This window comes from Myotis davidii, unplaced genomic scaffold (genome assembly GCF_000327345.1).
Source record: "Myotis davidii unplaced genomic scaffold, ASM32734v1 scaffold240, whole genome shotgun sequence".
Classification (NCBI taxonomy): Eukaryota; Metazoa; Chordata; class Mammalia; order Chiroptera; family Vespertilionidae; genus Myotis; species Myotis davidii.
Window position 1 is genome coordinate 604,211 of NW_006292334.1, and position 27,949 is coordinate 632,159.

General features: G+C 41.8%; 1 protein-coding gene across 1 annotated transcript in view; it reads left to right on the forward strand.

Moving 5' to 3' along the window:
- The window catches only part of PKHD1 (polycystic kidney and hepatic disease 1 (autosomal recessive)), a 406,355-nt gene that overhangs the window by 79,009 nt on the left and 299,397 nt on the right, over positions 1-27,949 (forward strand). Inside the window, exon 36 of the mRNA XM_006765722.1 lies at positions 3,838-3,988. Coding sequence (XP_006765785.1) covers positions 3,838-3,988 — 151 coding nt within the window. The remainder of the gene's footprint in view (positions 1-3,837; positions 3,989-27,949) is intronic.

The window sequence follows — 27,949 nt, forward strand, 5'->3', positions numbered from 1 at the left end:
TTATGCCTGTGAAGCCAGAGAACTACTTTCTAGGATCTTAGCAGGGGACCCATTTCCATGAAATGCTTTATCCCCCTGCCAGTCACTACCACTATGGATTTGATGTCAATTGACAAAGGTAGACATGCATATCTGTGGTGAAATATGCCTAGTTCATCCATCTGTCCATCCGTCCGTCCGTCCATCCATCCATCCATCCACTCGCCCACCCACTTACCAAGTTCCCACGATGTTTTAGGTACTGTGTCAGGAGCTGGTCACTCCATGGTGAAGAAGGCTTCAAAGTCCCTGCCCTTAAGGATAGAAGAGAAAGCCAGACAATAAACAGTACGATCCCATCTTGTGATAAGGAGTATAAAGTGATGGAGAATGGTGGGGGCTTCTTGTACGATGTGCTCAGAGGATGCTGCTCTGAAGAAGTGCCTTAAGTGCTGGACTAAGGAGAAGAAGGTGTCATTATGCAGAGTCAGGCAGTGGGGGTAGCAAATGCAAAGGACCCATCAAGTTTTGTGAACTGTCAGAGGACAAACAGCAGTAGAGTGGGGAGGAAGGAAAGTGGCTCTACATGAGCTCAGGGAGATCTGTAAGGCCTTGAATGCCATAAAAGGAACTTAGATTCTATTCGAAGAACAGATTAAGTTAATTAAGTATCTTTCCAAAGTCATGGAGACAAAGCCTCGGCAGTGCCAGGACCGGAACCCAAGGCTTCTGACTCACAGTGTGCTTAGCACAAGGCCCTGCTGTTAGCAGTTGGCTGGACTGCGTGGGTTCAATGAGATTTCAGAGCCATAGGAAGCAATTTCAGGCTAAGTGAGGAAGATAGAATGATGCAAGTGCTTTTTATTGCCTATCCTAAAGAGCGCATACAGGAAGATAACGGGGTTACTTTTGGATCTGATCAGACCAACTGAAAGAGCAATAGGTTAGTGGTCAGAAAACTTAGAACTTTCTGTGCTATCATTTGGACCAAAAATTTGTATCATGTTCCCTCACAATAAATATATGTGTATGTGTGCATGCATATCTATATAATTTATATCCATATATCTCTCTCTATACACATGTTTATATTTATATTTAAATCTCGCCAACTGCACTACTTAATTCATAGGATTATTATGACAGGAAACATGGAATAGTAGCTATTAAGAAACTTAGAAATTTTGTAGATGTTAGATTATTTTTAATATCCTGTAGTTTCTGCTAATGTTGATGATGGCTTTTTAATGAAAAAAAAAATCTCTAGTGAGATAATTAGGAACAAATACAAAAAGAAATATGAGCTAAAGCTTGTAAAAAGAAGTCTAAGCTAACAGAAAAGAGTTTTAACTTTTTTGGAGCAAGAAGAACCTGATTAGGGAAGACAGTGCATTGCTACAGGCAAATGAAAGGAGGGAGAAGTAACTGACAAAGAGCTAGAAAGGCAGAGAAAGCTCATCGGGAGGGTGGAAGCCAAAGACCAAGAAAGTTGTGAAGGAAGTTGGTCACTGCTTTCCTTGAGTTCGTGTCGGTATGCCAGATCATCCCTATACTGAGAACAAAGACCTATGTCATATGATTGGTAATCAATGTGACAGGAGGGCACACAACAGAGAGAGCTGATGGGAAAATATTCTCTTATTTGATTAAAAAGGGAAAAAGGGGAGTTCTGGATAGTTAGACAACTAAGCTTGATTATCCCTGACGAATTTCTAGAATGAATTATTCATCAGATGGTTTGTGAGCCTTCAGAAAGGGAAGTAGCTATCTGGGAATCAACTCACAAGGAATGTGATGGTGTGGTGGACCAACTTCATTTCCTTCTCAAACTGTTCCAAATACCCTCTCTATCCCCAGTAGCAAAGGAAAGGTTCTAGCCATAACCTTTGGCTCTGTCTAACCCTGGATGATGACTCAGCTAAATGTATTTGTAGCTACATTATATGCTCCAGATTCAAAACATATTTGAGCAATGGCTCCACATAATGGAGATGACATATACCAATAATGAATGTAAATTCACACATTTATACTTTAACAAAAATACTACCAGCACAATTACCAGTATAGTGTGAGTGGCCTTATCTGACATTCAATGTGTGCCAGATTCTGTGCAAGTCATACTGTAGGCGTCATTTTGCTCCATTCCCTCAACACTTCTATAAAATAGGCACACAGTAATTAGGATCTTCCTTTTACAAACCAAAGCTTAGAGGGTCATGTCTTCACAGTGTCCTATAGATAGTAACTAGATGCTTGGGGATTCAAATCTAGCTGGTCTGCTCCCAAGCTTAGCCTCTGCATGCAGATGCTTTTCAGAAAATCAGGTGAACAAGTAAGTACAGCATGGTACATCCTCAGGCAGTTGGCACTCTGAGACTTTGAGTTTACCACCATCTTAATTTAGGCATGGGGCTACCAGATCAACAGGGAGGGCTCAGATAAAGGGAGCCCACAGCCTCAGTGGTCAGCCCAAACCATGTGTGTTCAGTTCTGGGCCCCATGATGTTAACATACTGACAATCTACGGTAGGTTAGAGGAGAGTGGGCATGGAAATCACGTCTTGGGGAGGGGATAGGGAGCTGGGAATGTTTTAGCAGAAAGAAAAGATTAAGTAGACATGGTAGTTATCCTGCTCATTATTTTTAGCAAATGGTGGGAGCAACCGTTTTGACATTGATTTGAAAAAAGATGCTCTAGTCTGACATGATTTAGTTTCTTAAGCAGTGACCTCTTGCCCTTTCTACTGCTCTTCCTGGTCTTCCCATGCGATCTGTCATCTTCATGGCTGACGTTCAATCAGCATCTCAGAACCTTAGAATACTGCTCTAGGAGACGGGACACACAGGTTCTAATCTCAGAGCTGCCATACTTTTATGATTGGCTTTATGCAAATCCCCTGATCATTTTGGGTTATATTTTTTATACTTCTACTTACTTTACTGGCTGAAATGAGATCACACGTCAAATTGCTGAAAAGTTTAAAATATCACGCATTAATAATCTTTGAGTTAGTTGTAACAATGCCTAAAGCCAGGATTATTGTTGAATAAATATCACACCTGTTGGGGACGATGCCCTGCAATATCCATGCACTCATCCCCCTTAGAGTGCATATTTTTAGACTTTCTGCAATGCTGTTTTTCATTTTAAATGCAGTCTGGTTTCTCTCCTTAAAGCAAGAGGACTTTTAAAGCAAGTGGCTGGTAGTATAACTGGCACATATATCGAATCTCCTTAGTCTGGGCTGTTAAGTAAGTTTAATTAATTTACTAAGTTAATGTTCCACTGCTAGCAACAGAGCCTCATTGCCATCAGCTGGGGAGAGGGAATTGAAAGCCTAAATGAGCTCATTTTTTCACAGTTGGAATTAGGGACCAGTTAGCCAGTTGTGTGGGTTTTCCAATTTCTCCATCTGCCCTGGGGGGATTCAGGCAATTCACTCCCCCAACACTAAGTGTGAGTAAGAACAGGAAGAGGGAAGGGGAAAAGAAAAAACAACAACACACACACACCTCCCTAACATTTGCTTCCATTTTTGGAACTGGAAGCATTGTTTGCACATTGCTTGTTAAGTTGGGCTTGGAGAAGCTTTTGCTAATGTTCCTGATAGGTTTGGAAAAAGAGAAAGGCTGAAAGATATTTACCACGTGCATTTTCATTGCAGGGTGTGCAGATAAAGGGAAAACAAATAAACGATAAAATAATGGAAACAAAATTACAGAAATTTGCAAAATTTGACAAATGGCGGCCTGTAGTTGCCACAAGCTAATGGCTCGCAATGATTAATAAGAGTAAAAATAATTGCATTTCATTAAGATTGATGACACCCCATTTAACCTCCCCTCTCGTTTCAGCCCTAAAGTGGAAAGAGATGAAGTTCTCATCTATAATAGCTCCTGTAACATTACCATGGAAACTGAGGCAAAGATGGAGTGTGAGACGCCTAATCAGCCAATTACCGCCAAGATTACTGAGATACGGAAAAGCCGGGGCCAGAACACTCAGGTATAATCAAATCTTTTTTACAGACTGATTCAAACAGCTCAAATTTAATTTGTAATATTGTGTACATTAAAAAAAACAATTTAGTCCAAATGGCAGCAATATATAATATTAAATGCTCTCAAACTTTGAGGAGCTGCTCTAATGCACAACATCTGAATTCATAGTTAACTATAGTTAATCATATATTTTCTCAAAAATAAATGAATGCTGCCTGGGTTCTCTTAAAACAAATTCTGAACAGATAATCTCAGCATTTTGTCCTGCTTTCTGGGTGCATGCTCAAAAAGGGCTTTCTGTGACTTATTTCTTCATGAAATAAATGGCTTACAATTTAACCAAGTGCTTCTGGAAGATTTCCAAATCATTCAGCCATCCCCCCATGTCTGCTGGTCCATCCAGTTCATCTCTGTTCTGTGGAGAATAGAGTGGAAACTTCAGCTTCTGAGGAAATTACATGCAAATTAAAACAGAAAAGTTCTGCCAGGTCATTTCGTCTGTCTTCTCTACCTCAGTTTATCCTTGTTGAAATCATCGAAACCACCCGCTTCAAGGGCCTCTCCAAGATACCATCTTAAAAGTTCCCAGTGAGAGAGTCCATGGCTTCCCCAGGGATTTTTGTGAATTGAAATCAGAGACTAAGGGCTCTTTGGAAATACATCAGATTATCTCTCACAGCTCCGCAGGCTTCTCACGGCACACCTATAAAATATAACATTTCTTGAGCACCTACTCCCTTAGGTGCCTTCCTCTTTATGAAAGCAATTCCCACATTTTCCTCTTTTTTGTCTCTTTTATTGGGAACAAACATTTATTGAATGCCTATTATGTGCCACACATGATAGCAGATTCTCTTGTGAAAGCTGCTTCAGTTAAACCTTCTAAATTCTAAGCTATACTTCTTGAGTTTGTACGGCATTTTTTTTCTATAGCTTTTGGACTGGTGCTGAATATGCAATTACAAGTAATTTTTCTGTCTTTTCTAAACTGTTTCCTGTCTGTCTTCCCTTCCCTCTGGAGTCTCCCTTCCCATTTTATCACCGCCCTGGGCTTCTCATGCCCCTTCCCCTTCCCTTCCCTTCCCTGCCCTTCCCTTCCTTTCCCTTTCCCCTTCCCTTTTCCCTTCCCTTCCCTGTTGCACAGGGCTGTCACTACTTCCTTGTGTCCCCCAACCCAATACACATCTTCCTTTTAATTCATTGCCAATTTTAATTCTTCATCTCCAGCACGATAGTGCCCTAATTGCAGTCTCCACTTCACCCTGTGCCCCTGTTTGTCAGGTGACTGTCAGGGATGGCTGGAAGGTTTTTGGAGTGAGGGGGACTGCTGAATTGATAGAAAGAGAGTTGTGGGCTCAAGACGAGCTGTGGGACACTGAGCAATCTTTAGACCTTGTGGGGTCTCAGTTTCCACCTGGTTCATGATCTGGGATTGTTGGGATGCCCCCGTGAGCAAACGCCAGTGAAAGGGAGGAAGAGGGGGTTGCACAGTGGTGAAGTGTGGGCTTTGGAACGAGACTGCTGGTTTGAATGTATCACTTATCTGAGTAACTGTAGGTAAGTTACGGAACCCCTCTGTGCTTCAGTCTTCTCATCTGTAAAGTGGTGTAACAATAGCACACCCTTAATAATTAAGGCTTGGTGTGAGGATTCTAACACAAGAGCCTTTGCCACTGAGAATTACACCAAACACCATTTAAATGTCTGTTAGCCATTATTGACTGTGCTAGTTTGCTAGAAGCAGTTCTAGAAAATGATGCAGAATTATTTGTCTGTAGTGTTTGCCGTTTTGACCAGATCACTTCATTTGTTAGATTTTATCTAATTTTTCATTGTCTCAAAGGCTAATTTTGAGTTTTTGAGGCCTAAATGCCTCAGTCATCTTTAAATATTTATTCAGTATGCATTTATTGAGTTCTAACCATGTTCAAGGCCCTCTGCCATACTCTGAAGGAGGCAAAAGTAACGTGGTTACTTTCAACAATAAAGATAATTTAAAACAAAACAAAATAAATGACATGGAAAGAGACCCCACCTTCAGGGTATAGTAGAAAAGAGAGGCCATGTATGCAAGTAGGTAACCTTCAAAGGACACACAGTGTCGATTCATCACAGCTGGATGAAATGTTGGATGCCATCTGGACCAGTCCGTACATTGGTGAGAAGAGTTAACTGAGCTACATAAAGAAAGATGACCTGAAAAAGGTCACAGCTAATAGTTTTGCATCATAACACATGTGGTCTTAAGCATTGTGGGGAAGTAAGACATCTACTCTTTAGAAGCCAGGTGTCTGACAACACCTCCTAGGCTCGTGCAAGTGTCTAGGAGAGTCTGATCCTGGGATGTCTTGTGACCCTATAGATCTTAGGGTGTCTGCTTTTCCTGTTTCGGCCTGCGGACATGTCACCAGTGTTAAGATGCATACTTCCTAATCTGGGCTGGGCCTGGGGAAAACCAGCATTGAAAGCTGCTTAATCAAAACTAGAAGTCAGGTCTCTAGTTCCAAGTATGTGAGAACCTTGGAACAGCAGTTTCACAGAGTGTTAGTAAGTATTCTGTGATAAAAGGGTTCAAAGTCAAGTACATCTATGGAAGCTGGGTTAAACAAAATTATATATATATATATTTCACCAAAGGGCCTGTGAGAACATTTAATAGGTGACTGCATAATGTGAATTTCAGAGGTGGGAAAGGTCATCTTCAGATATGGCAGTCAATGGAATTCTACCGAAGCAGGTGGTCGTATCATGCTACAAAGAATGAGCAGGGTACAGACATTCCAGGGCTGTAGGGGAAAGAGACTTCTGGTGGAGGAACTGGTAGGCACAAGAAATCATCTACACAAGAGTCCACAGGGAGCGTGCTAAGAACATGGTGTATGTGAAGGGTCGTGAGTTGCAGGCTTGGGAAGGTAGGCTGGGATTGGATTGCGATTGCAGGTTAAGTGTTTAGTTCTTTAATTCATTGGGCGACAAGTCATCCTTGAGGAGTCACTGCATGATGGAAGTGTCTTGAGACACATTGATCTGGTGCCTGGGTGGAGATGCCCAAGAAAGGCAGGAGCATCTCAACCAGGCAAGATATAATTGAATTAGGGAGGTGGCAGAGGGAATGGAGAGGAGGGGACACACACAATAGTAGACACTTGACAACTTGTGTTAGACAAAGTGTTCAAAGATACGGAAAATTAGATGAGATAGGTAAGAAAATTATATGCTGACTTTTCAAATTTGTGAGGAAAAAAAAATCTTTGTGCTCATGACTCCCAAATTATAATTTCTCCCAAATTATAATTTCCAGTCCAGACCTCTCCTGAGCTTTAGATTCCTGAACCTCATGGCCTGCTGATACCTTCACTATTGAATTTCAATATTGAAATTACACCTTTGATCTAACAGGTTCTTTTTTTTTTTAATATATTTTATTGAGTTTTTACAGAGAGGAAAGGAGAGAGATAGGGAGTTAGAAACATCGATGAGAGAGAAACATCGACCAGCTGCCTCCTGCACACTCCCCACTGGGGGTGCGCCCGCAACCAAGGTACATGCCCCTGACCGGAATCGAACCCGGGACCCCTCAGTCCGCAGGCTGACGCTCTATCCACTGAGCCAAACCGGTTTCGGCCTAACAGGTTCTAAATTGAACTCCTGATTTCCACTGCTTCTCCTCCCACCCCCACCACAGTTCAACAGAGTTGATGGCAAATTTGCCCACCCCGTACATCCTCATGACTATTTTGCAATTGCCATTTTGTACTTTTTAACCCCTCCCCCTTTTTCACCCAGTCCCTTAGCCCCCTTCTGTCTGGCAACCATCAATTTATCCTCTGTATGAGTTCCCAACAATGTGAAGGTGTCAGTTTTTCCAGTTAAGACTGCAAATCTACATTAATATTGAGAGTTAATGCAGTTAAAAACAAACCACCCAACAGGCATTTTTATTTGTTTGCTTGTTTTTGCTAAAAAATTCCAGGCTGATTAAAAAAATATATGGAATTGCCTCAAATAGCCAAAATTACCGGGTAAAGGAATGAATTTTGAGGACTGATGTCAAAGTTCATTATAAAGCTCTGGAATCAATAGGAGTTCTAGTCAAGGTCTTGTTTGAAAGAGGGTTCTACTGCTAAAATTTGTTTGAAAACCTGGTGCAGTATCCTGGAACCCAGGGGAGGAGAGAGATGGAAGGAAGGTGTGGTGAGGCATAGCAAAAGGGCTGCGAGCAGGAAGTTCTTACTGATACTTAGGCTGCAGGACAGCATTAGTGAGGAGAAAAACCCAATGTTTTGGGGTTAAGGAGTAAGTCAGTGGCAAATAAATGCAGGCATCTGGTATAGATCACAGTTAGAAGAGAAAGAAAGGATGCAGAAGTATCGTGGTTGGGCAGCCCTCCTGATATTCATGCTCACTATCATTAGTGCTAGGGATGGTTTCTTAACTTAAAGGTGCTTTGATTAAAGCTGTGGTTTACAAGGGTGTTACCGGATTTGAGAAGAGGGAGACTCCATAGTTCTCTCACCCCATTCATTTGTCTGTGATTACGAAACTTCTTTTGGACAAGTCACATTAAATCGGCACCTTTTATTTTAGAAATATTTACATTTTTAAACTCACTTTTTCTCTACAGTGCATGAATTACTGTTAAAAAGAGCAAAACCACACTGCTTAATTTAATCCCTGCTTGTTGTTTAAGGAGATTCTCCTAGAAAATTGGTGCGATGCAGATCTGTGAAGAATTTTACATTGTCTTTATAATGTGTATAGCTAGTTAGAGGCTAATTTGAAACTACTTTCCATTCTCTAATTGATTTTGTTCCTCTGATTACTGAAATCTAAAAACACTTTTTCACTTTCCTCTCCCTTCCTTTGCTTCCTTTTAGTTTTTCCTTCCTCCTGCTTTCCCCTCCTCTCTCCTTCCCTTCCTTCCCCTCCCCTCCCCTCCTCTCTCCTCCCCCTTCCCCTTTCCCTTCCCCTTCCCTTCCCCTTCCTTGCTCTGTCCTCCTCTCTTTTTCCCTCCCCTTCCTATCTTCTCCCTCTTCTTCCCTTTAAATCACCTCTTTTGATCAGAGTGGCTCTGCAGGTTGCGTGCCTGTGGAGGAGGTGCTGTTCAAAGCAGGGTTGAGCTGATAGTTAGGTCAGGGACCTATGGTATAGGAACTCAGTTATTGCCCTGTGATCCTGAGGAGACGTACTGAGTCCCTGTGCCTGTATTTTCTGTGTGAATTGAGGCTCCTGATATATACCAGTTACCTATGGTGAGGGCAGGGGGACTTGAGAAGTCAGGTGGTTTCCTATCTGGAAGGGACTTTACGCCCTTAGGATAATTAGGCAGGTAGTAGACGCAAATAGGATTCATGGTGAACAGGAGTTCTGGGCCTGGCTTCTAGTTCTAGCAATGACCCTGTGTGACTACGAGTGTGTGGTAAGTCACTTAAACTTTCAATTGCTTAAGGTTAGTACTGCCGCCTCCCAGCTTTGGGAAAAAGGAAGACAATACATAAAGAAGTGGATAGCCCGGCCGACATGGCTCAGTAATTGAGCATCGACCTATGAACCAGGAGGTCAGGGTTCGATTCCCAGTCAGGGAATTCTTATCACTCCTCATTATTATAAAATCACCGAATAATTATTACATTACCATACATAAGTTTGAGTCATCTCAGGTAAACTGCTTTTAATTTTTTACTTAAAAATAATAGTTTTCGTCCATAGTGGAAAACAGCGAGCTGTATTAGCCCTGGGACAGCAACTCTATTAGTGACAGGCAGAGGGCAGTCCCATTGGGACATGACGGGATTATTTCCTTCCGAAGTACAGGTTTGTAAATTGAAGCCATCCTGGTCTAAATAAATATTGTGTGGATTTTTTTTTTCAGTGAAAGCTAATAGTATGCAGAAATATGTGGGTCTGATTGTGGGGATATAATGATCAGATTTCTTCTCATCCTTTCCACATATGAGAGTCTAGCTAGCCTGCAGATAGGCATGAGTGCAGTGAGATTACTTTGGTGGTAGATCCATATTAGGGTTCTTTTGATTCTGTAGAGATGAGGCTTGGTGAGTGAAGAATCAGGAATGTTCAAGTTAGTTTGTTGACTGGGGTGACTTGGACAACTAAGTTTTATAATCCATGCCTCCGTTTCTCCATCGGTGACATAGAAGGATTTTATGAAAATCTTTAGCAATGGAATGTGGAAACTGTGATATGTGAATATGTGTATTTTCAGTATATTTAATTCTCTAAGTGAGAGATAAACTTGCTTTTCAGAGGTCCATTCATTCATATCCTGGAGACCGTATAGTAAACCACCTCCAGGATACCTGGTGGGGAATTAAGAACACCTAACTGAGTAGGCTCCCTTCCTAGGCATGAAGGGTCTCAGATATATGTTAAATGGGTTCAGAAATTAGATGTAGTTCTACGTGTGTGTGTGTGTGTGTGGTGGTAATGGTGCTGTTGTATTTGTGTTGGGAGAAAGAGCAGTATGAGTTTTCTAATAGACGTGATAAACATTTTTTTGAGCCTAATACACATAGCATTTCTATTTCAAACAACAAGCAACCATCTCAGTCTTGAAATACAATAGCAATTCAGTTAATTTGGAAAACTTGGGTCTTTTCCTAGCGATGTCCTCTTTTAAATCTTGTTGGCTCAGCCACCCATCTTCCTCTCCAAGGTACTTGCTGTTAGTACCATTAGGTGGAAGTCTGCTCTCTCTTCAAAGAGCCACAGTACTGCCCATAAAATGTCCATTTTGTGAGAGAAGCCTGGGGAGCCTGATTAGATAGCTGCAGTAGTGGCTGGAGCCCCGAGGGTGAAGAAATTTGGGTAAAAGTGAATAAGAAGGAACATCTCATTTTGAATGAATGAGGATGTAGTTGTTCCAACATTGATAGAATTATGGAAATTGACTTCATCAAATTGAACATTCAGCTCAACAAGAAAGAGCTTCCTTTTCTTGGGGTTGTTTTAGAGGAAGAAGAGAAAGGGGAACGAGGAGAAAAGCAGAAGCACTGGGTAGAATTAAGAGAGTGTTGAACTGGTTTTTGATAAAAATTGTTAGAGATGGAGATTTTCTCTATGGTATTATCATTTGTATGGGTGGATCGAGGTTAGCTTAGTATTGAGTCTGTAAAATGGTTGTCTCAGGCATAGGCTTTTCTGCATAATATTTGGAATTCTTCTTTTCTTACTGGTTCATTTCAGCTTTGAGGAGACTGAACTAATAACACTGGTCAGAGCCTGGGGGATGCATATGCCCTACTCTGCTTGATGGTACATTTCATTACGGTCTTTCTGCTGTCTTCCTGGACTGCTTTGACAATTGCTAGGATGGTTAGACAGGATCTCTTCTGGCCCCTCTTGTCCTTGGCTAAAGTAAGCTGGTGGTAGGCTACTGGCAGAATGTTAATGGAGGAATGTCTTGTCTCAACAATAGTTCAAGGCATCTCTCTGGCTGCCCTTTCCTCTGGAAACAACATAAATGCAAGTCAAGGAAAGAATGTATGGATGAAGGAAACTTCTTCATAAAATATATACCAAGAGATCATCTCTGCTCCCCCAAGTGGAGAAAATGTTTTTTTTTTCTTTTTTAAAAAAATGTTTATTTATTTTAATGAATGAGGAAGGGAGAGAGAGAGAAACATTGATTGCTGCCTTCTGCACTCTACCCACTGGAGATCAAGCCCACAACCCAGGCACGTAACCTGACCAGGAATTGAACTGGCAACCTCTTGATGCATGGGTTAATGCTCAACCACTGAACCATACGGGCCAGACAGGAAATGTGTTCTTGCTAAAGGAGAAAGAAAATGTATTAAAGCAAACAAACAAAAAACAAAATCAGGAAAAGCATGTCTTGATTCTGTTGTTTTGTCAAAGGAATCTCTGGTCTTTCTAAGACCAGATAATCACTGTGCTAGTTTCTTCAGGTTCTCTTCTTGATGGGAGATGCAGCTATAATACAGAAGGAATCATTGTGAAGAATTTCCTTACTTCCAAATAAGGGCTAGTGATCTCCTAAGATTAATGGATTTCCCAGAACTAAGAGAATGTGTAACAGTTCTGCCCTTAGCCCCCTCTCCGGTGTCCATCTCAAATATCCAGTTTTCTTCTATTTTGAGCACAAGGAAGCTTTGCACTTCCCCACCCTTTTGAAGTTTTATGGGCCATATGACTTGCTGAGAATGTGGGTAGAAGCCTTAATGTCGAGGGCTTGACTCTCATGCCCTCTCTTTTCCTTTGCCATGATTACTAAATGGCCCAGAGCATGGGATCGACTTATAGAGGACAGTTGTTGTACCCTGGAGAATTGCCAACATTTGTAGTGGACTTGGTGTGATCAAGAAATATTGTGTTGTGCCCATGAGGAATTTGAGCAAAATATAATTGCACATAATCTGTGACTAGTTAGTGGTAATCTAGATAGTGACTAATGACAGCATCTTTAAAGTCTAGTCTTGTGGCTAATCCACTGCATTCTTCATGGTATCTTTAGTTTTTTGTCTATGAGTCCACATGGAATCATGACCTAGTTTATGTTCATGGTGGCTGGGGTGAAAAGACTATGAGATGGGATCATTAGGCAGAAATTATGGACAGATGGAATTTAGTGGGGATAAAATCAGCCTCAGCTAAAACCCTGGGTTCCACTTTCCTCCACTCTCATTGGTTCTGTGCTCCCATTCTCACCCACAATCACTATGCCCTATAGATCCTCTTAAATTTTCTAGTGTCGAGAAATTAATCACCTTCTTTTATAGTGTTATTGCATACTGTGGGAGTTTGTTGGGAGACATGGCTATTTCTGGCATTTCTGCCTGTGCTACCTCTTTATTTTCTCTCAAGAATCACCATGGAACATATGCACAAAGAAAATTTGTTTCAAATGGATCATACGTTTATACTTATAGTCTCTCTCTATATTTATACCTCTGTATAGTCTATTTATAGATATTTTTTTCATGCACTCATGATCTCTTGTTTTGGTCCTTAAATTTTGCCTTTTAAAATTTTTGTTATGAAGATCCTTCAGTCACTAGGGAAGAAACACAATTCAAATGGAATTAAATAATAGAGACTCACAGAATGAGAAAGCTTGAGTCATATACATGGTTTGATTCAGCAGCTCAGTGCTCACTAATGAATGAGGTAGCTCTTTCCACATCTTTTCTCTTCCTTCCATAGGGTCAGATTCAACCTATGGCTGCTTTCTCCATGGATACAAGATGGTTGCCAACAGTGCCTAGGCAACTTGTTCCCCTATTTACATTGCATGAGAATGAAAGATCTCTTATGGGCATGGTCTCAAAAATAGGAAGTTTCTTTCCCAGAAGCCCCCCAAACATGTCTCCTCATGCCTCATTGGTCCAAACTGAGTTCCTTGATTACATTTCCCTATACACAGGGTGATAAGCTTTGCTGGTTGTTTTTGACCAATTAGTGTCCACTGTGAACCTTAGAATAGAACTAATCATACCCACAGTACCTGGCTAAGAATATGAGAGTTGTAATGCTTGGATGGAAAATCTTGGGGCTGTTGATGAAGGAAAGCTAGAGAAATGGACATTCGGGGGGATCAGCCAACACTTAACCACAGTGGCATGGTCTCACTTCCTTCTTTATGGCTATAAACTAAGGCTCTTCTTCTGTTCCTCCTCACTAGTCCTTTTTGAGAAATTAAGACAGGAGAGTCATTGCTGATGCATGAAATTTGACAACGGTAAAAGTGAGGCACCTTTTCTTTATAAGGAAGTTGGCTAAGTGAAAAGGAAATAAAGGATTTGGTAAAGTTCCTTAGAATTCAATAGAGTGTTTGCTTTTACAAAACAAACAAACAAGCAGATGAGAAAACATAATGACTACATAAAACATACACCTTCGGTAGCCTGCAGGACCTCAAAATCAGTTATGTGTTTCTTTTGTGATGTGCATCTTCCTGATTCAAAATGACAGTTGTTATAATGGGGATTGCTCATCATTCAGTTTCATGTGAGACCACCATTCTCTAATAATGAAGAAAAGAGCAATCTGGGGAAAGAAAAGGTCTGTTATGGTGTTTGTTTCTCATAATAGATCTTCCCAAACAATTTACAAATATTAATTAAACCTCCCAGCATCCCTGTGTGATGGATACCTATTTTAATTCAGTGGAGTCAACTAACCAAGGCCCCTCCTGAATTGATGTCAAAAGCAGGGGCCTCAACTCACAGCTCCATACCAGTCACCTGAGAGCATTGCCATTTAACTTCTTTCCCTTCCCAGAGGGAAAAAGTATGCACAGCCAAGCAGAAGCAAATATATTTTGTTCAGTTGTTGCCTGAAACAGATTAATATGAGTTTGAAGGACACTACCTGCTGACTTATAAAGATATTGAATGAAGGGAGCAATATGACCAGCAGAAAGGGATGCTGTTCCTGCATCAAGAAAATGAAATTATTATCCTTTAATCCTTCTCAAATATTATTTACAGATCACTATCTGGGCACTAGTCATTATATCAATCCCTGTATGGGATTTCCAGGTGGTTACTTTTAGAGATGACAGAAAACTACAAAGCTACGAAGGAATTGGATAATATTATGTGTTCAACTTAGGAAGGGTTGTGTTAATTTTACAGGTAAATAAGATACAATCCTTGCCTTCTGGAATGAACTGTTTGTTAGGGGAGCTATAAAAGCCCAATAACTGTACTAATAAGCAAAATCCTATATCATAAAAGCCTAATATGCTAAGTGTCTGGTCATCCGGTTGTCTGTTCAACCAATCAAAGCGTAATATGCTAAGGCTGCTTAACTGCTCACTATGATGTGCACTGACCAGGGAGCAGATGCTCTGCCTGGTAGGTTAGCTTGCTGCTGGGGTCCAGTTGATCGGGACTGAGCGAGATGGGCCAGACACACCTTGGAACTCTCCGAGCGCCACTCATCCAGAAACTGGGCTCATGGCTGGTGAGGGCAGCAACGGTGGCAGTAGCCTCTCCCACTTTGGCGGCAGCACTAAGGATGTCCGACTGATGGCTTAGGCCCGCTCTCTGGGGAGCAGGCCTAATCTGTCAGTTAGACATCCCCCGACGGCTCCCGGACTGCGAGAGGGCACAGGCCGGACTGAGGGACAGCCCCGCCCCCCTCCGCCCCAGCCCCGCTCCTCCTGAGTGCACAAATTTTATGCACTGGGCCTCTAAAGTCGTAATAAAGCTATTTTCAATTTACTGTGGAAAATCAGGGAAGGCCAAGAAATTTCCTAGATGGAACAATTATCACTTGGAAATTTCCTGGAGAATGCAGCATTTTGTCTGAGTTTGAATTTATGAGGATTACAAAGAGAAGGGAGGTAAGGAGCAAAGCCATACTAGTAAAGAGATGAGTATTACAGAGTTCCAGAGGTGGAAAACATGGTTTATAGATAAGTAATTATATTTGGCTGGAGTGTCGAAATGAAAGGAAGTAATGGAGATTAGAGTGACTGGAAACAAAGTTTGGGGAATCTGAGTGGTCTTGAGTGTCAAACTAAGAAGTGTGGATTTAACCCAGGAGGACATGTAGAGCTTTAGAGGCTTTATAAATCTCATAGCTACCACTTTGTCTCATGAAATATCCCTTAGAGCTCATAACAGAGTCAAAATGCTAGTCTGGCTCAAGTTGGTCCTAACACACATAGTTGTTGTTCTCATGGAGCTCAGATACAAGTAGACGAAAGTCATTGCTGAGGCAAGCACATAAGGAAATGAGGCATCTTCAGCCTGTGGCCGAGAGAGATGAGGATAGGAATGAATCATATGGAGAAGCTCCAAATGACTTAGTGACAGAAGGCACTTGTGATTCTCCCTGGTGTTTTGGATTGCTAGTAGGTTGTAGAGAGAGGCAGTGTGAAATAGTGGTCTAGGAGTGGCTGATATGGGTTCTGTCATCTAGGCTTGGTATGATTAGGCAATCAGTGTATGATGATAGGCAAATCTCAGTTTCCTTATCTGTAATGAGGAAGGGGGCTAAATGAGTATTTCCCAATGTGAGCTCTGTAGACGGTTAGTAATGCAGAATGTCCCATTAGAGAAAAATGGGTCTGTGGTCAAATAAGTTTGGGATATGCTGCAGGTCCAGTTCCACTTTGGGAGGCATGTCATCCAGTGATACGTTAAAGTCCTAGAGTTCTGCAAAAAGAAAGGCAGTTTTACTCTACTGAGCTCAGCCTTTCCCAGACTTCTTTGGTCATAAGACACTTATTTACTAGAGGCCCGGTGCATGAAATTCATGCATGGGTAGGATTCCTAGGCCTGGCTGGCGATCAGGGCTTATCAGGTTCCCCCGCCTCCTCGCCTTCTCCTTCCCTTGCCACCTGTGCGCTGCCACCATGTGGTTTCCCTCCCCGCAACTCCTGCCTCCCTGCCTCCTCCTTCCCTCACTTGCTCCCTCACCCTCAGTGCCCCATCACTGCTGCCTGTTGGTTGTTAGCATACGTCATAGTGAATGATGGAACTCCTGTTCTCTTGGTTGAACTCCTGAGGGGGCACTTTGCATATTAGCCTTTTATATATATAGACTAGAGGTCCAGTGCATGAAATTCGTGCATTGGAGAGGGGTCCCTCAGCCCAGCCTGCACCCTCTTGCAGTCTGGGACCACTCAGGGGATGTCCGCCTGTGGGCTTAGGCCCCACCCTCCTGGGGATCAGGCCTAAGCCGGCAGTTGGACATTCCTCTAGCAGTTTGGGACCCCTTGCTCCTTATCACCTACCTGCTTGCTGCTCCTTAGCACTGCTGTGGAGGCAGGAGAGGCTCCTGCCACCACCGCTGCTCTTACCAGCTGTGAGCCAAGCTTCTGGCCGAGTGGTACTCTCCCTGTGGGAGCACACTGACCACCACGGGGCAGCTCCTGCGTTAAGTGTCATAGTGACTGGTCGTTCTGCTGTTTGGTTGATTTTAATATTAACCTTTTATTATATAGCAGTGGTTCTCAACCTTCCTAATGCCACGATCTTTAATACAGTTCCTCATGTTGTGGTGACCCCCAATTTCATTTTTACAAATTGAACATAATTAAAGCATAGTGATTAATCACAAAAACAATATGTAATTATATATGTGTTTTCCGATGGTCTTAGGTGACCCCTGTGAAAGGGTTGTTCGACCCCCAAAGGGGTCGTGACCCACAGGTTGAGAACCACTGTTATATAGGATTTTCCTTCCATGCAATATCTATGGGATCCCCGTGGAACACTTTGGACAGTTGGGGCTAAATTATTATTATTATTTTAAAGTATGTTTTAATTGGCTTTTAGAGAGAGGAAGGGAGTTGCCTAGCCCGTAATCCGGACATGTGCTCTGACTGGGAATCAAACTGTAACCTCCTGATTCATGGATTGGTGCTCAACCACTGAGCGACACTGGCTGGGCTGGGCTAGATTATTTTAAGGGAGCAGTCCCACTCTCACATTCTCTCTGTATCACCCCTAAAAGGTTTTTCTCAGTCTAGGATTTTATAAATCCAAAGGAAGGCTGCTCCTCCAGTCTGGTTGAGCAAGTTTTCATACTTATAATACAGGGTTGACTACCATCAACTTTCTCTCAGAGTTGAGGCAAGAAGGTCTTTAACAGTATCTTTAAAAGCGCTTTGAGATCCTCTGAGGCAGGAGATCCCCAGTGGACTCATCATACGACTTCATTAGAAACCTTGTATGCTAAGGAGCTCTCGGCTTCAGCTTCCAGTTTGGAATCATCATCTTTCTATTGTACTCTATTAACCAGGAAAGAGCTGAGGGATTATTTTCTCTCCGCTTTTTTTGCATCTGTATATAATGTAATTTAACCTAGCAAAAAAGACACTGATTGTCTGTCCCACAGGACTTAATTAGCTCCCAGCTTCATGGTGCAACACAGAAATAATAAGAAAAGGAAAAGTTCGGGTGTTCCGTACCTGTCCACTTCCACCTCTGGTGCATAATGAGATGTCAGGAGTGGTGACACTGATGAGACATGTAAAACATGCCGATCGCAGGAGGCAGCAGGCGGCTGCTCCGCGGCTGGGAACTCGGCCAGGCTGGAAGGACTGTGGACCTGGCCAGTAGCCTTGCCCTTCAGATTCCAATTTCCAACGTTCCCCCACTCGCCTCCCTGCCACCTGAGTGGTGGTTATGTTAACCTTTAGCTCTGCCTTCAGCACCCTGGTCGGATGTTATGACAATTGTCATGGGGCAGATGCCATGTTTATTAAGCTGCCTGTAGCAAATCTGGACTGGTAGTGCAGGATTCTACCAGCCGGCCCTCAGGGGAGCCCATTAAGAAATTGCAAGGCTAATAAAAATTGTGCTGGGTGAAGCTGCAGTCCGCTGGTGCCACTCCGTGATGGGTCGGATCTGGTTTTAAATTTTAATGGAGGCAGGGACCGAAGGTTTGAACTGGGACCCTTGCATAGCAGCCCTGGAAGTTGTACCTTTTTAACTCAGAGCTGGAGTGGTGCAGCGAGACGACAGCTTGCTTCACTGTGCGAGGTTTCTGTACATTGAGATAGGAATTTATTCATGTTTCTGACTTGCTGACAATGTGCTGCTCCTGGAATAAGCTGCACTCTGCCATGTGGCATGTAGTTGGGGCTACAGTTCGAGTTCTCTGGCTTCACACTGATTGGAGCTCCCACTGCCCATGCCCGAGGGGAGCCCTGAAAACACACGGGGAACAATTCCCAGCTCTCTGTCTTGGTAAAATTCTTCCAAAACTTCTGCACTGCTAGGTTCTTGAAAAGGAGAGTGCATGAGATCTCTTAGAGAGCCATTCATTGCAGACTTCAGATTCATCTTCACACTGTACGCCATCTAATCCAGGGCCCACTGCAAAAGAGGGCGATTCTTCATTCCTTTGCTAAATCCTTTCTGCTCACAGAATTCATCATGTCACCTGGACACATCGATAGTTTTCAAACGTTAAAATGACATGACCAAGTATGTAATTGCTGTTTGGGGAAGACTGAGAAAAATGAAGGACATAATAGAGTACTTCAGTCTTTTTGTGATGTCACCGAAGAGAGGTACTTTTGGTATTAGGATATTGAAGACACACCATGGATACTACTAAGAGAAAGAGGTACCTCTTGTGAGGAGCCGAGTGAAGCCCTGTGCTTGAACTACCCATTAATTCTCAAAATGAAGCTTTGAAGTGGTTACTGTCATCATCTCCAGTTTACACATTAAATTGCTCAGAGAGGGTTAGTGCCTTGTTTCAGGACCCACAGCTGGTAAGTGGCAGAGCAGGGACTCAGAGACAGAAGAATTCTAGAGCCAGTGTTATTACTGCCAATTTTTTTTGAAAATTTTTTTCAAAAAGGAAGAAAATCTGTTCTCTTTTATAAATATTTCTCCAAGATCAATATGTGAAATTACAATATAAATTTGTGGAAGTAGATGTCTGGGTGGTGGAGAAAGTGCACGTGTATTAAAATTTATCTCTTGCGCTTCAACTTCAGCTATGAGCCTGGGTCTAGCTCTGGCCCCTCTCATTTGCCACAGGCCCTGCCAGCTCCTGCCTTTTCTGGGAATTGTCCTAACACCTGTGTTCTAGATCCTTCCAGGGAGAATTTTTGGTTCCTCTACCCTTCAACTCTGGCAGTGATTTGAGTGGAAGTGTGTGTGTGTGTGTGTGTGTGTGCCTGTATGTCCATGTTTATGCTGGGGGTGGTGGTAATGTGTAGCGTGGGGCCTGATATTTATATCTTCTCTGTAACTACTACAAGGGTGAAGATTTGTTGCATAAACACATGAATAAACATAATTAAAATTGAGCATTACTAGATTGAAAACAGTTTTCAAAACTTTTAAAAAATTTTTATTTTTATTTATTTCAGAGAGGAATGGAGAGGGAGATAGAAATATCAATGATCAGAGAGAGAGAGTCATTGATCGGCTGCCTCCTGCACGCCCCACACTGGAATTGAGCCCGCAACCCAAGCATGTGCCCTTGACTGGAATTGAATTTGGGACCCTTCAGTCCATAGGCTGATGCTCTATCCACTGAGTCAAACTGACTAGGGCTTCAGAACTTTTATTTTGACTCTTTTAGAAACTGCCATTGAGACTATACGCATTGGGAAACACAAAAGAATCATACTTTTACCAGAGAAGTAAGTTATGCAAAAGGTGGCTTATTCAGAAAGGCCTTAACATTTCAAAGGAAGGCCTTTGGCTTCTAAAACCAAGTTTTGCCATTTGCTACCTGGTTTACCTGCAGGTTGCAGAGGTGGAGGTTTCTTAGACACAACCGATTTTCATGGTATCTTCCTGAACTCCTTCATTAACTCTGAATAATGTATAATATTTAGTAGAAAGTACTTATTTTGCAGTATAGAGAGAGCCTCATTATTTACTTTCCTGTATTATTTTAGTGAAGTAATTGGAGATCAGATCTGTAGTTCCAAAATGTTTGGTTTAATCTTCCTTTTTAAATTTTCTGGAGAATGAGGCAATGCATCTTATAAGATAGGGATGAGGGGTGCTGGAGGGAGATGCAGAAATTTTATAACATTTAGGTGTTTGCCAATATTAAATTGCCCCATAATTTCAGCTTCTCTCTTTCTACTTAGCCTCTTCACAAAGTCACTTAAGTGCTTTACTATACAAGACAAAACAAGACAAAACACCTCTTAAGTGACATGTGCTTAGAGTAGAAAGTTTAAAAAGAAGTAATAGAAACAGGCAAAAAGAAAAGATCCTCCATAATTTTAGCATTCAGTGAAATGTTGGCCAGTGAGGTCATGAACGATGCCAGGGTTGGCAATTTGGTAATTAAAGGACATTCTCTGTATGTTGAATGCATAAATTTGAAGTGTCATATGTTTAATGCTGGCAGTGTATGGGGTGATATATCTATGTCTATTACTATATATCTATTCATAAAATTCACTATTAAAACAAATTTAAGTCTTCTCTTTTTTAAAAAATATGCTTTTATTGATTTCAGAGAGGAAAGGAGAGGGAGAGAGAGAGAGAGAGAGAAATATCAATGATGAGAGAGAATCATTGATCAGCTACCTCCTGCATGTCCCACACTAGGCATGGAGCCTGCAACGTAGGCACGTGCATGATTGGGAATTGAATGGTGACCTTCTGGTTCATAGGTCGATGCTCAACCACTAAACTACACTAGCTGGGCTAAGACTTCTATCTTAAGAAACCGTCCCATTCAGCATTATGGGAATTTGACTTTATTCTTTACTTCTGTGGCACAATTGGAGGAACAGTGCAATTGGCCTATTTAGGGTAATATATTTATTGGTGCCTATTTTTCTTTAACTTTCATTAAATAATTTCAAACATGAAAGGAAAGAGAATAGCATGATGAACCCTATGTACCCATCACTCACCTTCAACAGCTATCAACTTATTTACTAAAAAACAAACAAACAAACAAAAAACCTTAATTGAAGACTATTTTTATGTAGGTTACCTTTGAAAAGGAAATCTGTAAATGGGAATTTTAAGGATAAAGGTAAGTTTTTGTATATGGATTGGGCTGTGCCTGGTCCCTCATCAAATTTCATTGCCTGAACAAGTGACTATTCATCAACTTTAAGGCAATAAATAGTATATGGACCATTTATATGTGACAGGTACAAGGCATATAGCTATTTTGTGTGCATTGTTTTCACAGCACTGTGGAGTAGATATTATTAGCCGCATTTTACAGGTAAGGAAATGGACACCTCTCAGGTAGAAAGACTTGCCCTCTGTCCCATGACAGTGTTGGAGCTGGCAATTTAAATGCAGTCTGGTTAATGTTAAACTTTCCCTTAATCATGGTGCTGCCTGCAGAATAAGTTACAAAAAATGATAGCCAGTGGCATGTCAGGGGTGGGAAGAAGATGAGATGGAAAAGAATAAAGCAGTATTGCAAATAAATGAGCTAATCTAAAAATATCTTTTCCATAAAATCTGAAAACTAGTGAAATTGGAGCAATTCTAAGTGAATTCAGTATACCTTCAAGGACACAGCTGTATTTTACTAAGGAATAAAAGTGTTTCAATTCTATTTTGAAAAACCAAGATCCCTTTCACAGCCCAGAGTTGCATCCTTGGCCCTGGGAATTGGAAGGGCTCTGCGAGAAGAGAGGGGCTTCCCTCATTCCTAGCCTGATTTTGTATGAAAAGATGTCCACTGGATTAAAACAGAGAAATATGCCAAACAGGGAGAGGACAGGACTCGGGAGCAGGTTTTATCAGTGCTGGGAGTGGCAACATCTGTGCAACGTTGTTAAGACTGAGCAAGTCAAGATGGCCGCGAGTAACCACAGGCTATGTGAAGAGATAAATGGTTGACCCCAGCCAGTGTCAGGCTACGATTGATGCCACTATCAGCCCTAGTGCCTTCCCAATGATTTTTTTAAAAAAAATCTTTGATAGAGTGTGTTATCTAGTTACTGGCACAAGGGCAATAGCCCGGAGGGGTGAAGGAAAGGGAAAGAATAAAAGGTCACTCCAGGAGGACAATCTCTGTCGGAGTAAATGAGAAAAAAAGGATCTAGCTGAAAAGAGGAGGAAATAAATAAATAACAATAACAGCAGCTGCTAGATGCACGGATGGGATAAGTAAAATTGCTGTTTCCCTTTTGTCTGTCCTCCTTCCTCTCTTTCCTTCTCCCTTCTCTCCTCTCTCTCTCTCTCTCTCTCTCTCTCTCTCTCTCTCTCTCCTGGGGAATTTAGCAGATGTAGCTATAGGTTCTTTGTTATTCCCTTGAACTTTTTTAATGGTCTGATTGGGATTGTTAAGATTTTTAAAAAAAAGATCTGTAGAAGTGGTAAAATTATAGGCCTTAATTAGCACCCCCATCTGTCTGTAAAGTAATAATTCCAGAGTAAAAGTTACAAAACAAAATTCCACTAGATAATGGAAAAATATATCTTTATAATATGCCATTATTAATTTATTTGTGGTGGGGATGTGAATTAGATTCTGTAATAACTGCCCTGTTTTCCTCCCCATGTGCATGTGTGTGTACACATGCACACACACACACAGAAGTGTACCCACATGCATAGTTATTTTCACAAGTGCCTATGCACACGTTTGGAAAGATAGAGATAAAATTGCTTTTATTCAGTATTGCTGCACCAACAATTCTATGTCATGGTAATAGAATGTTAAATTGGCTCTTTTTAGCCCTGAAACAAGCTTTGCAGGAGGAAAACTGATAGAGTTCATTTTTTCTTTTTTGTCTAAAAGACTATGGCTTTAATTAGTATGAATTTTTTTTTAATTGACCTGGAAAATCTAGATATTTCCCCCGCCCAGCAAAGCGTATCTGTAGAAGGTAAAACGTTTGTTTGAGGGCAAGGGGCTGGAGGGCTGAAGTGGATCCATGGCATTAATGCTTTCTCTGAGAAGAATCATGTTGGATCTAAAAACTATTGGTCTCCAAAAGCATCTCTGGAAAGAGCAGAGAAGGATATTTTGGGCAGAGCCCACACTTTTCTAAAGCCAGAGGAATTCACAATGTGACTCCTGGACCTCCTCACTGGCCAGTGCTGTGCAGGGCCACCTTCATTTGGCACAGGTTGGAGGACTTGCTTTGCCAGCCCTTCCTCTCTCACAGGCATCAGAGTATGGAAAAGAGCATGAGCCTTGAAGCTGGAAGACTTGAGTTCTAGTCCCTGACAATACCATCTTACCAAGTGACCCTGGGTCTGTGGCTTGATTTCTCAGAACCATACAGTCCCTCATGCATGTGATGGCAGCAGTGCTTCACAATACCTTCCTGCAATGTTTTGAGACTTAAATGAGGCTACAGGTGTGAAAAGTCTCTGAAAGTACTAAAGCACCATTCAACTCCCACGCTTCTTTTCGTCAGTGTGGATTCCATTGGTGTGTGGTGGTGGAGGTTGGCGGTAATGTGGCCAAATGCTTGCATAGAAAACTGCGATGTGGTACTTGCAGAATAGAGGAATGAAACAGTGTTCTTGGAAATTTCCATAGAATTGTTTACAGTGGGCCCTAACCCACTGTTTGGCTTAGTGGATAGAGAGTTGGCCTGCAGACTGAAGGGTCCCAGGTTCGATTCTGGTCAAGGGCATGTACCTGGTTGCGGCACATCCCCAGTAGGGGGTGTGCAGGAGGCTGCTGATCAATGTTTCTCTCTCATCGATGTTTCTAACTCTCTGTCCCTCTCCCTTCCTCCCTGTAAAAAAATCAATAAAATATATTTAAAAAAAATAGTTTACAGTGGGAGCAGGGTGGAGGAATGAAATTTTAGAGCTAGATGAAAAATACATACAGTAGTGTGTATTTTTTGGGCTTTTAATGATTTCTAGTAGGGCAGCATAAAATATATGCTATCTGATTTGGTTTGCTCATAAAATTAATGTTTGCAATACTCAATTTAAAATGAAAGTTTATTTTGTCAAGAATTTGTCTCATTTATTGAGGCATCAATTACATATAACAAAAATACATAGATATGAAGTAAATATAGTTCATTGACGTATGTAAGACTGTGAAGCCCACACTCAAATTTCAAGATATAGAACATTTCATTAACCAAGAAAGTTGATTTTGCTTTATTTGTTGCCATAAATGGTGATGCAACATCTGAATCTAAGAAATGTATTTTTTCCTTGTTTTTGTTTAAGGAAAACTATAAGGAAGGCAAGGAGTGGGCAGTGACACTTATTGAGCACCTAATATTTGTCAGGCACTGAGTTAGTCCTCACACATATTAGTTAACTCATTATAATGGCCCTTGAAAAATCCCCACTTTATAAATGAGGAACTGAACTTCAAAGAAATTAAATGAGTATCAAGGTTACTTAGTGAGTAAGGGGTGATGTTGAGATGTTAATGAGTATAAAATCTTTTTTCTTCAACTGGGAAAATAGAACAATTGTTATGATTTGGGGACCTGAGTGTACTCCACAGAATCAGACATACTGAAAGTTCACATTAAAAAAGAAAAGTCGGAGGAAAAAGAACTTCTCTACAACTTTTTATTGGCGATTGAGTCTAATGTGAGATCTTCCTGTTTATGGGACTCCATTTGTCTCATAATTTCAGATTTCTGAAAATGTTACCACTTTTGAGACATGTTTTTATGCTGGTCTAGGTTGTTCTTTGGTGCATAGGCTCCTAATAGCTGAAAACAGAGCTCTGAAGTCCTGGCTCCACCACTTGCCAGCATTTTGTCTTTGGGCATGCTGTTCTGTCTCTGCAAGCCTCAGTTTTCTCATCTGTAAATGGAACCAATAAGATAGATCCCTCACCTGGTTGCAAGGTTTATATAAGGTTGTGGAAGTAAAGGTCTTAGCGTAGTGCCTGGTGTCTAATAAATGCTCAATCAGTGTTTACTATTATTATTTCTACTAAAGGCTCAGTGCACGAATTTGTAAACTGGTGGGGTCTGGCCCTAATCGGGGTGGATCAGGGCCGGGCCTGTTGGGAGGAGGAGACACGGGAGGTTGGTCAGCCGGCCTGCCTCGGGGCCAATTGGGGCCAGGCCAGCTGGGGGGAGGGGCTGTGGGCGATTAGCCAGCAGGCCCGCCCCCAGTTGGGGTGGGGGGACGATTGGGGGTCAGTGGCCGTGGGAGGGACCATGGGAGGGTGGATCTGGGGTGGGGCCAGGTGGGGGGAGGGGCTGCAGGAGGTTGGCATCCAGGCATGTTTAAGGTCAAGATTCTGCACAGCATCACTGAGCACCATTGTTCTTAGAACTATGGCATGAGATTCAGAATGGTGCTCCCATTTGGTTTACTAATCATGGAGGTGGAAACTGACAGCATGAAAGCTGTGCATGAACAGGGTGTGTGGGAGCATCCTTTCATTCAAGGTCATTCCCTGTCTTTCACTGCATTCTTTTCTTAAACAAGTCAGTGTTCCTAAAGCCTTCTTTGGTGGGAGGTAAAGTCAATAACTTGCTTCTAGGCCTTTCTCTTGGAGAAGCTACTTGGTTAATGATGGCTTCACTTCCATTCAAGGAACCAGAATTTTAACTAAGAAGAATCCATACCATCTTCCCTTCCTAGCCTCATTGATCTATTGTGTTCTCATTTTGAAAAAGACAATTTAATGGCATTGCCCCCCTGTCCCCAAAGGTATTTTTATCTTGCCTTTCTAATGACCTGAATGGGCTTATTTCGTTTCCTTTCTGGCCTGCCCCTTTATCATAACTCAGACTTTTCAAATCTGTCCTCATAATTCAGTTTGCTGTAGAGCGAAGAACTTTATGAATACTTCCCTGCCAGGCTTGAAAACAATTAGAGCAGTGACGAGAAGGAGTTAAAGAGGACCCCCCAAACCTTGAAACCAAACAGACATCACAGGGCAGGGATAGCAGGTAAAGTGGTTGCTATAAACACTTTCTCTTGAAAGCTGTGTCTTTTCAATAAACACACTGTAAGGCCCTAGCAAAATATTTCCAGTTGCCTTCCTGGGTGGTGCAGTGCTGGAAGCTGTTAGCTCGTGCTCAGTTAAACTTCTCAAGTCAAAGCTCATTAATAGTGATTGTAGCCAAAGACAGCTTGTAAGGAGCTGTGCAAACTTAACTTCCTCAAATAAAATGAGAAGAAAGATGACCATTTAACATTGCTTTACTTCCCCCTGCTTTCTTCACCTCCGCTTCGAGTTTGTTTTCGGTTTTATTGACAGTAGGTTTCAAGTTTATACTCAGAATTTCCCTTAATTTGCCTTGTCCTTTTATCCCCCCCTTGGGAAATAGGCCTATTACAAAGGTGTTGCGATGTTTCTTTGAGTTTTAGGAGGAGCGTTGTGTCTGTTTGAAGCGGGCCTGGAGGAGCCTGTGAAAGTGTGAAGGCAGAAGGTTCAGCTTTTGAGCGAGAGAAACACACTGTGATATGATTATGGGTTCAGATGCTGTTCCCAGCCTTGTCTGAATACAAATGTAAAAGGAAATTCTGTTTCCACAATAGGGGTGTTTCACATTAAAATATTAATACAAGCAATCACTCCAGTTATTCGTAGTCTGATCAGTTCTCACCATTGTGGTTACCTGGAAAACTCAATGAAAACACAGATTTTTTTTAACCTGGTCTGAATTTATTTGTGCAGTTGTGACTGTGGGTTGGCCTGTCTGTGAAATTCTATGACAAACTAATAATTGAACTACCAAATGCAAATTCAACATCAACTTGACCTCCCTTTTGACTTGGGGTTTTGCTAGCAGCACACTTTACTGCTCTGCCCTCCTGAATCTTGCAAAGGCTCGCTGGGCACCACATAATGAATACCCAGGATTCCAGCATGTGTGCAAGAGGCTGAAAGAACCAGGGCAAATGCCTCTAGGTGTCGGGCTGTGGATATCTCAGAGTCTCTCTTACTGGGCTCTGTGGCCACAGTTTTCTTGGAGAATTTGAGCTTGGATTGCATGGAAATTTTTGTGTGACTTCAGTCATTGTAGAGGTGGAGTGTAGTGGTAAGAGTGTTTAGGGTGAGTGGGTGTCAGGGGATGGCATTGGAGCAGGGGTTTCTTCTGAGGATTTATGGTCATTCCTCATGGGGACAAGCATAGGTGCCAAGCAGAGGTTTATGAGCCCTGTGGCTTCCACTTTTCATTGAAATAAGAAATTTTATACGCTCCCCCCTCCCCAATGGTTTGTTTAATTTTTAAAGAAGCTGATTGCTTTAGGCCAGTGTTGCTCTGCTAAACAAAGGACATTAATTGTGAACTGCCCACCATCTTGAAATTAACAGGAACCTCATTACAGTGAGTTTGGGGTCACAGATAAAGGTTTTAATGACGTGGGATTATGTTGAGTAGACTGCATGGTTCAGAGTGTTAAAAGTTGGCATGATTTCTTTTTAAAAACCAGGTGATTATGTTTCTGCAGGTGGAAACATAATCTGGGATTAGCTTTTATCTTCTCAATCTTCTCTTGCCAATAACCAGATTTTGCCCTTCTAGGAAAAGAAACCAGCATGTGTGGCATTGTAAGCGTTGGCTTGTATGCTGGTCTCTTCTAGCCAGTGAGCTTCCTGAGAGTAAGGA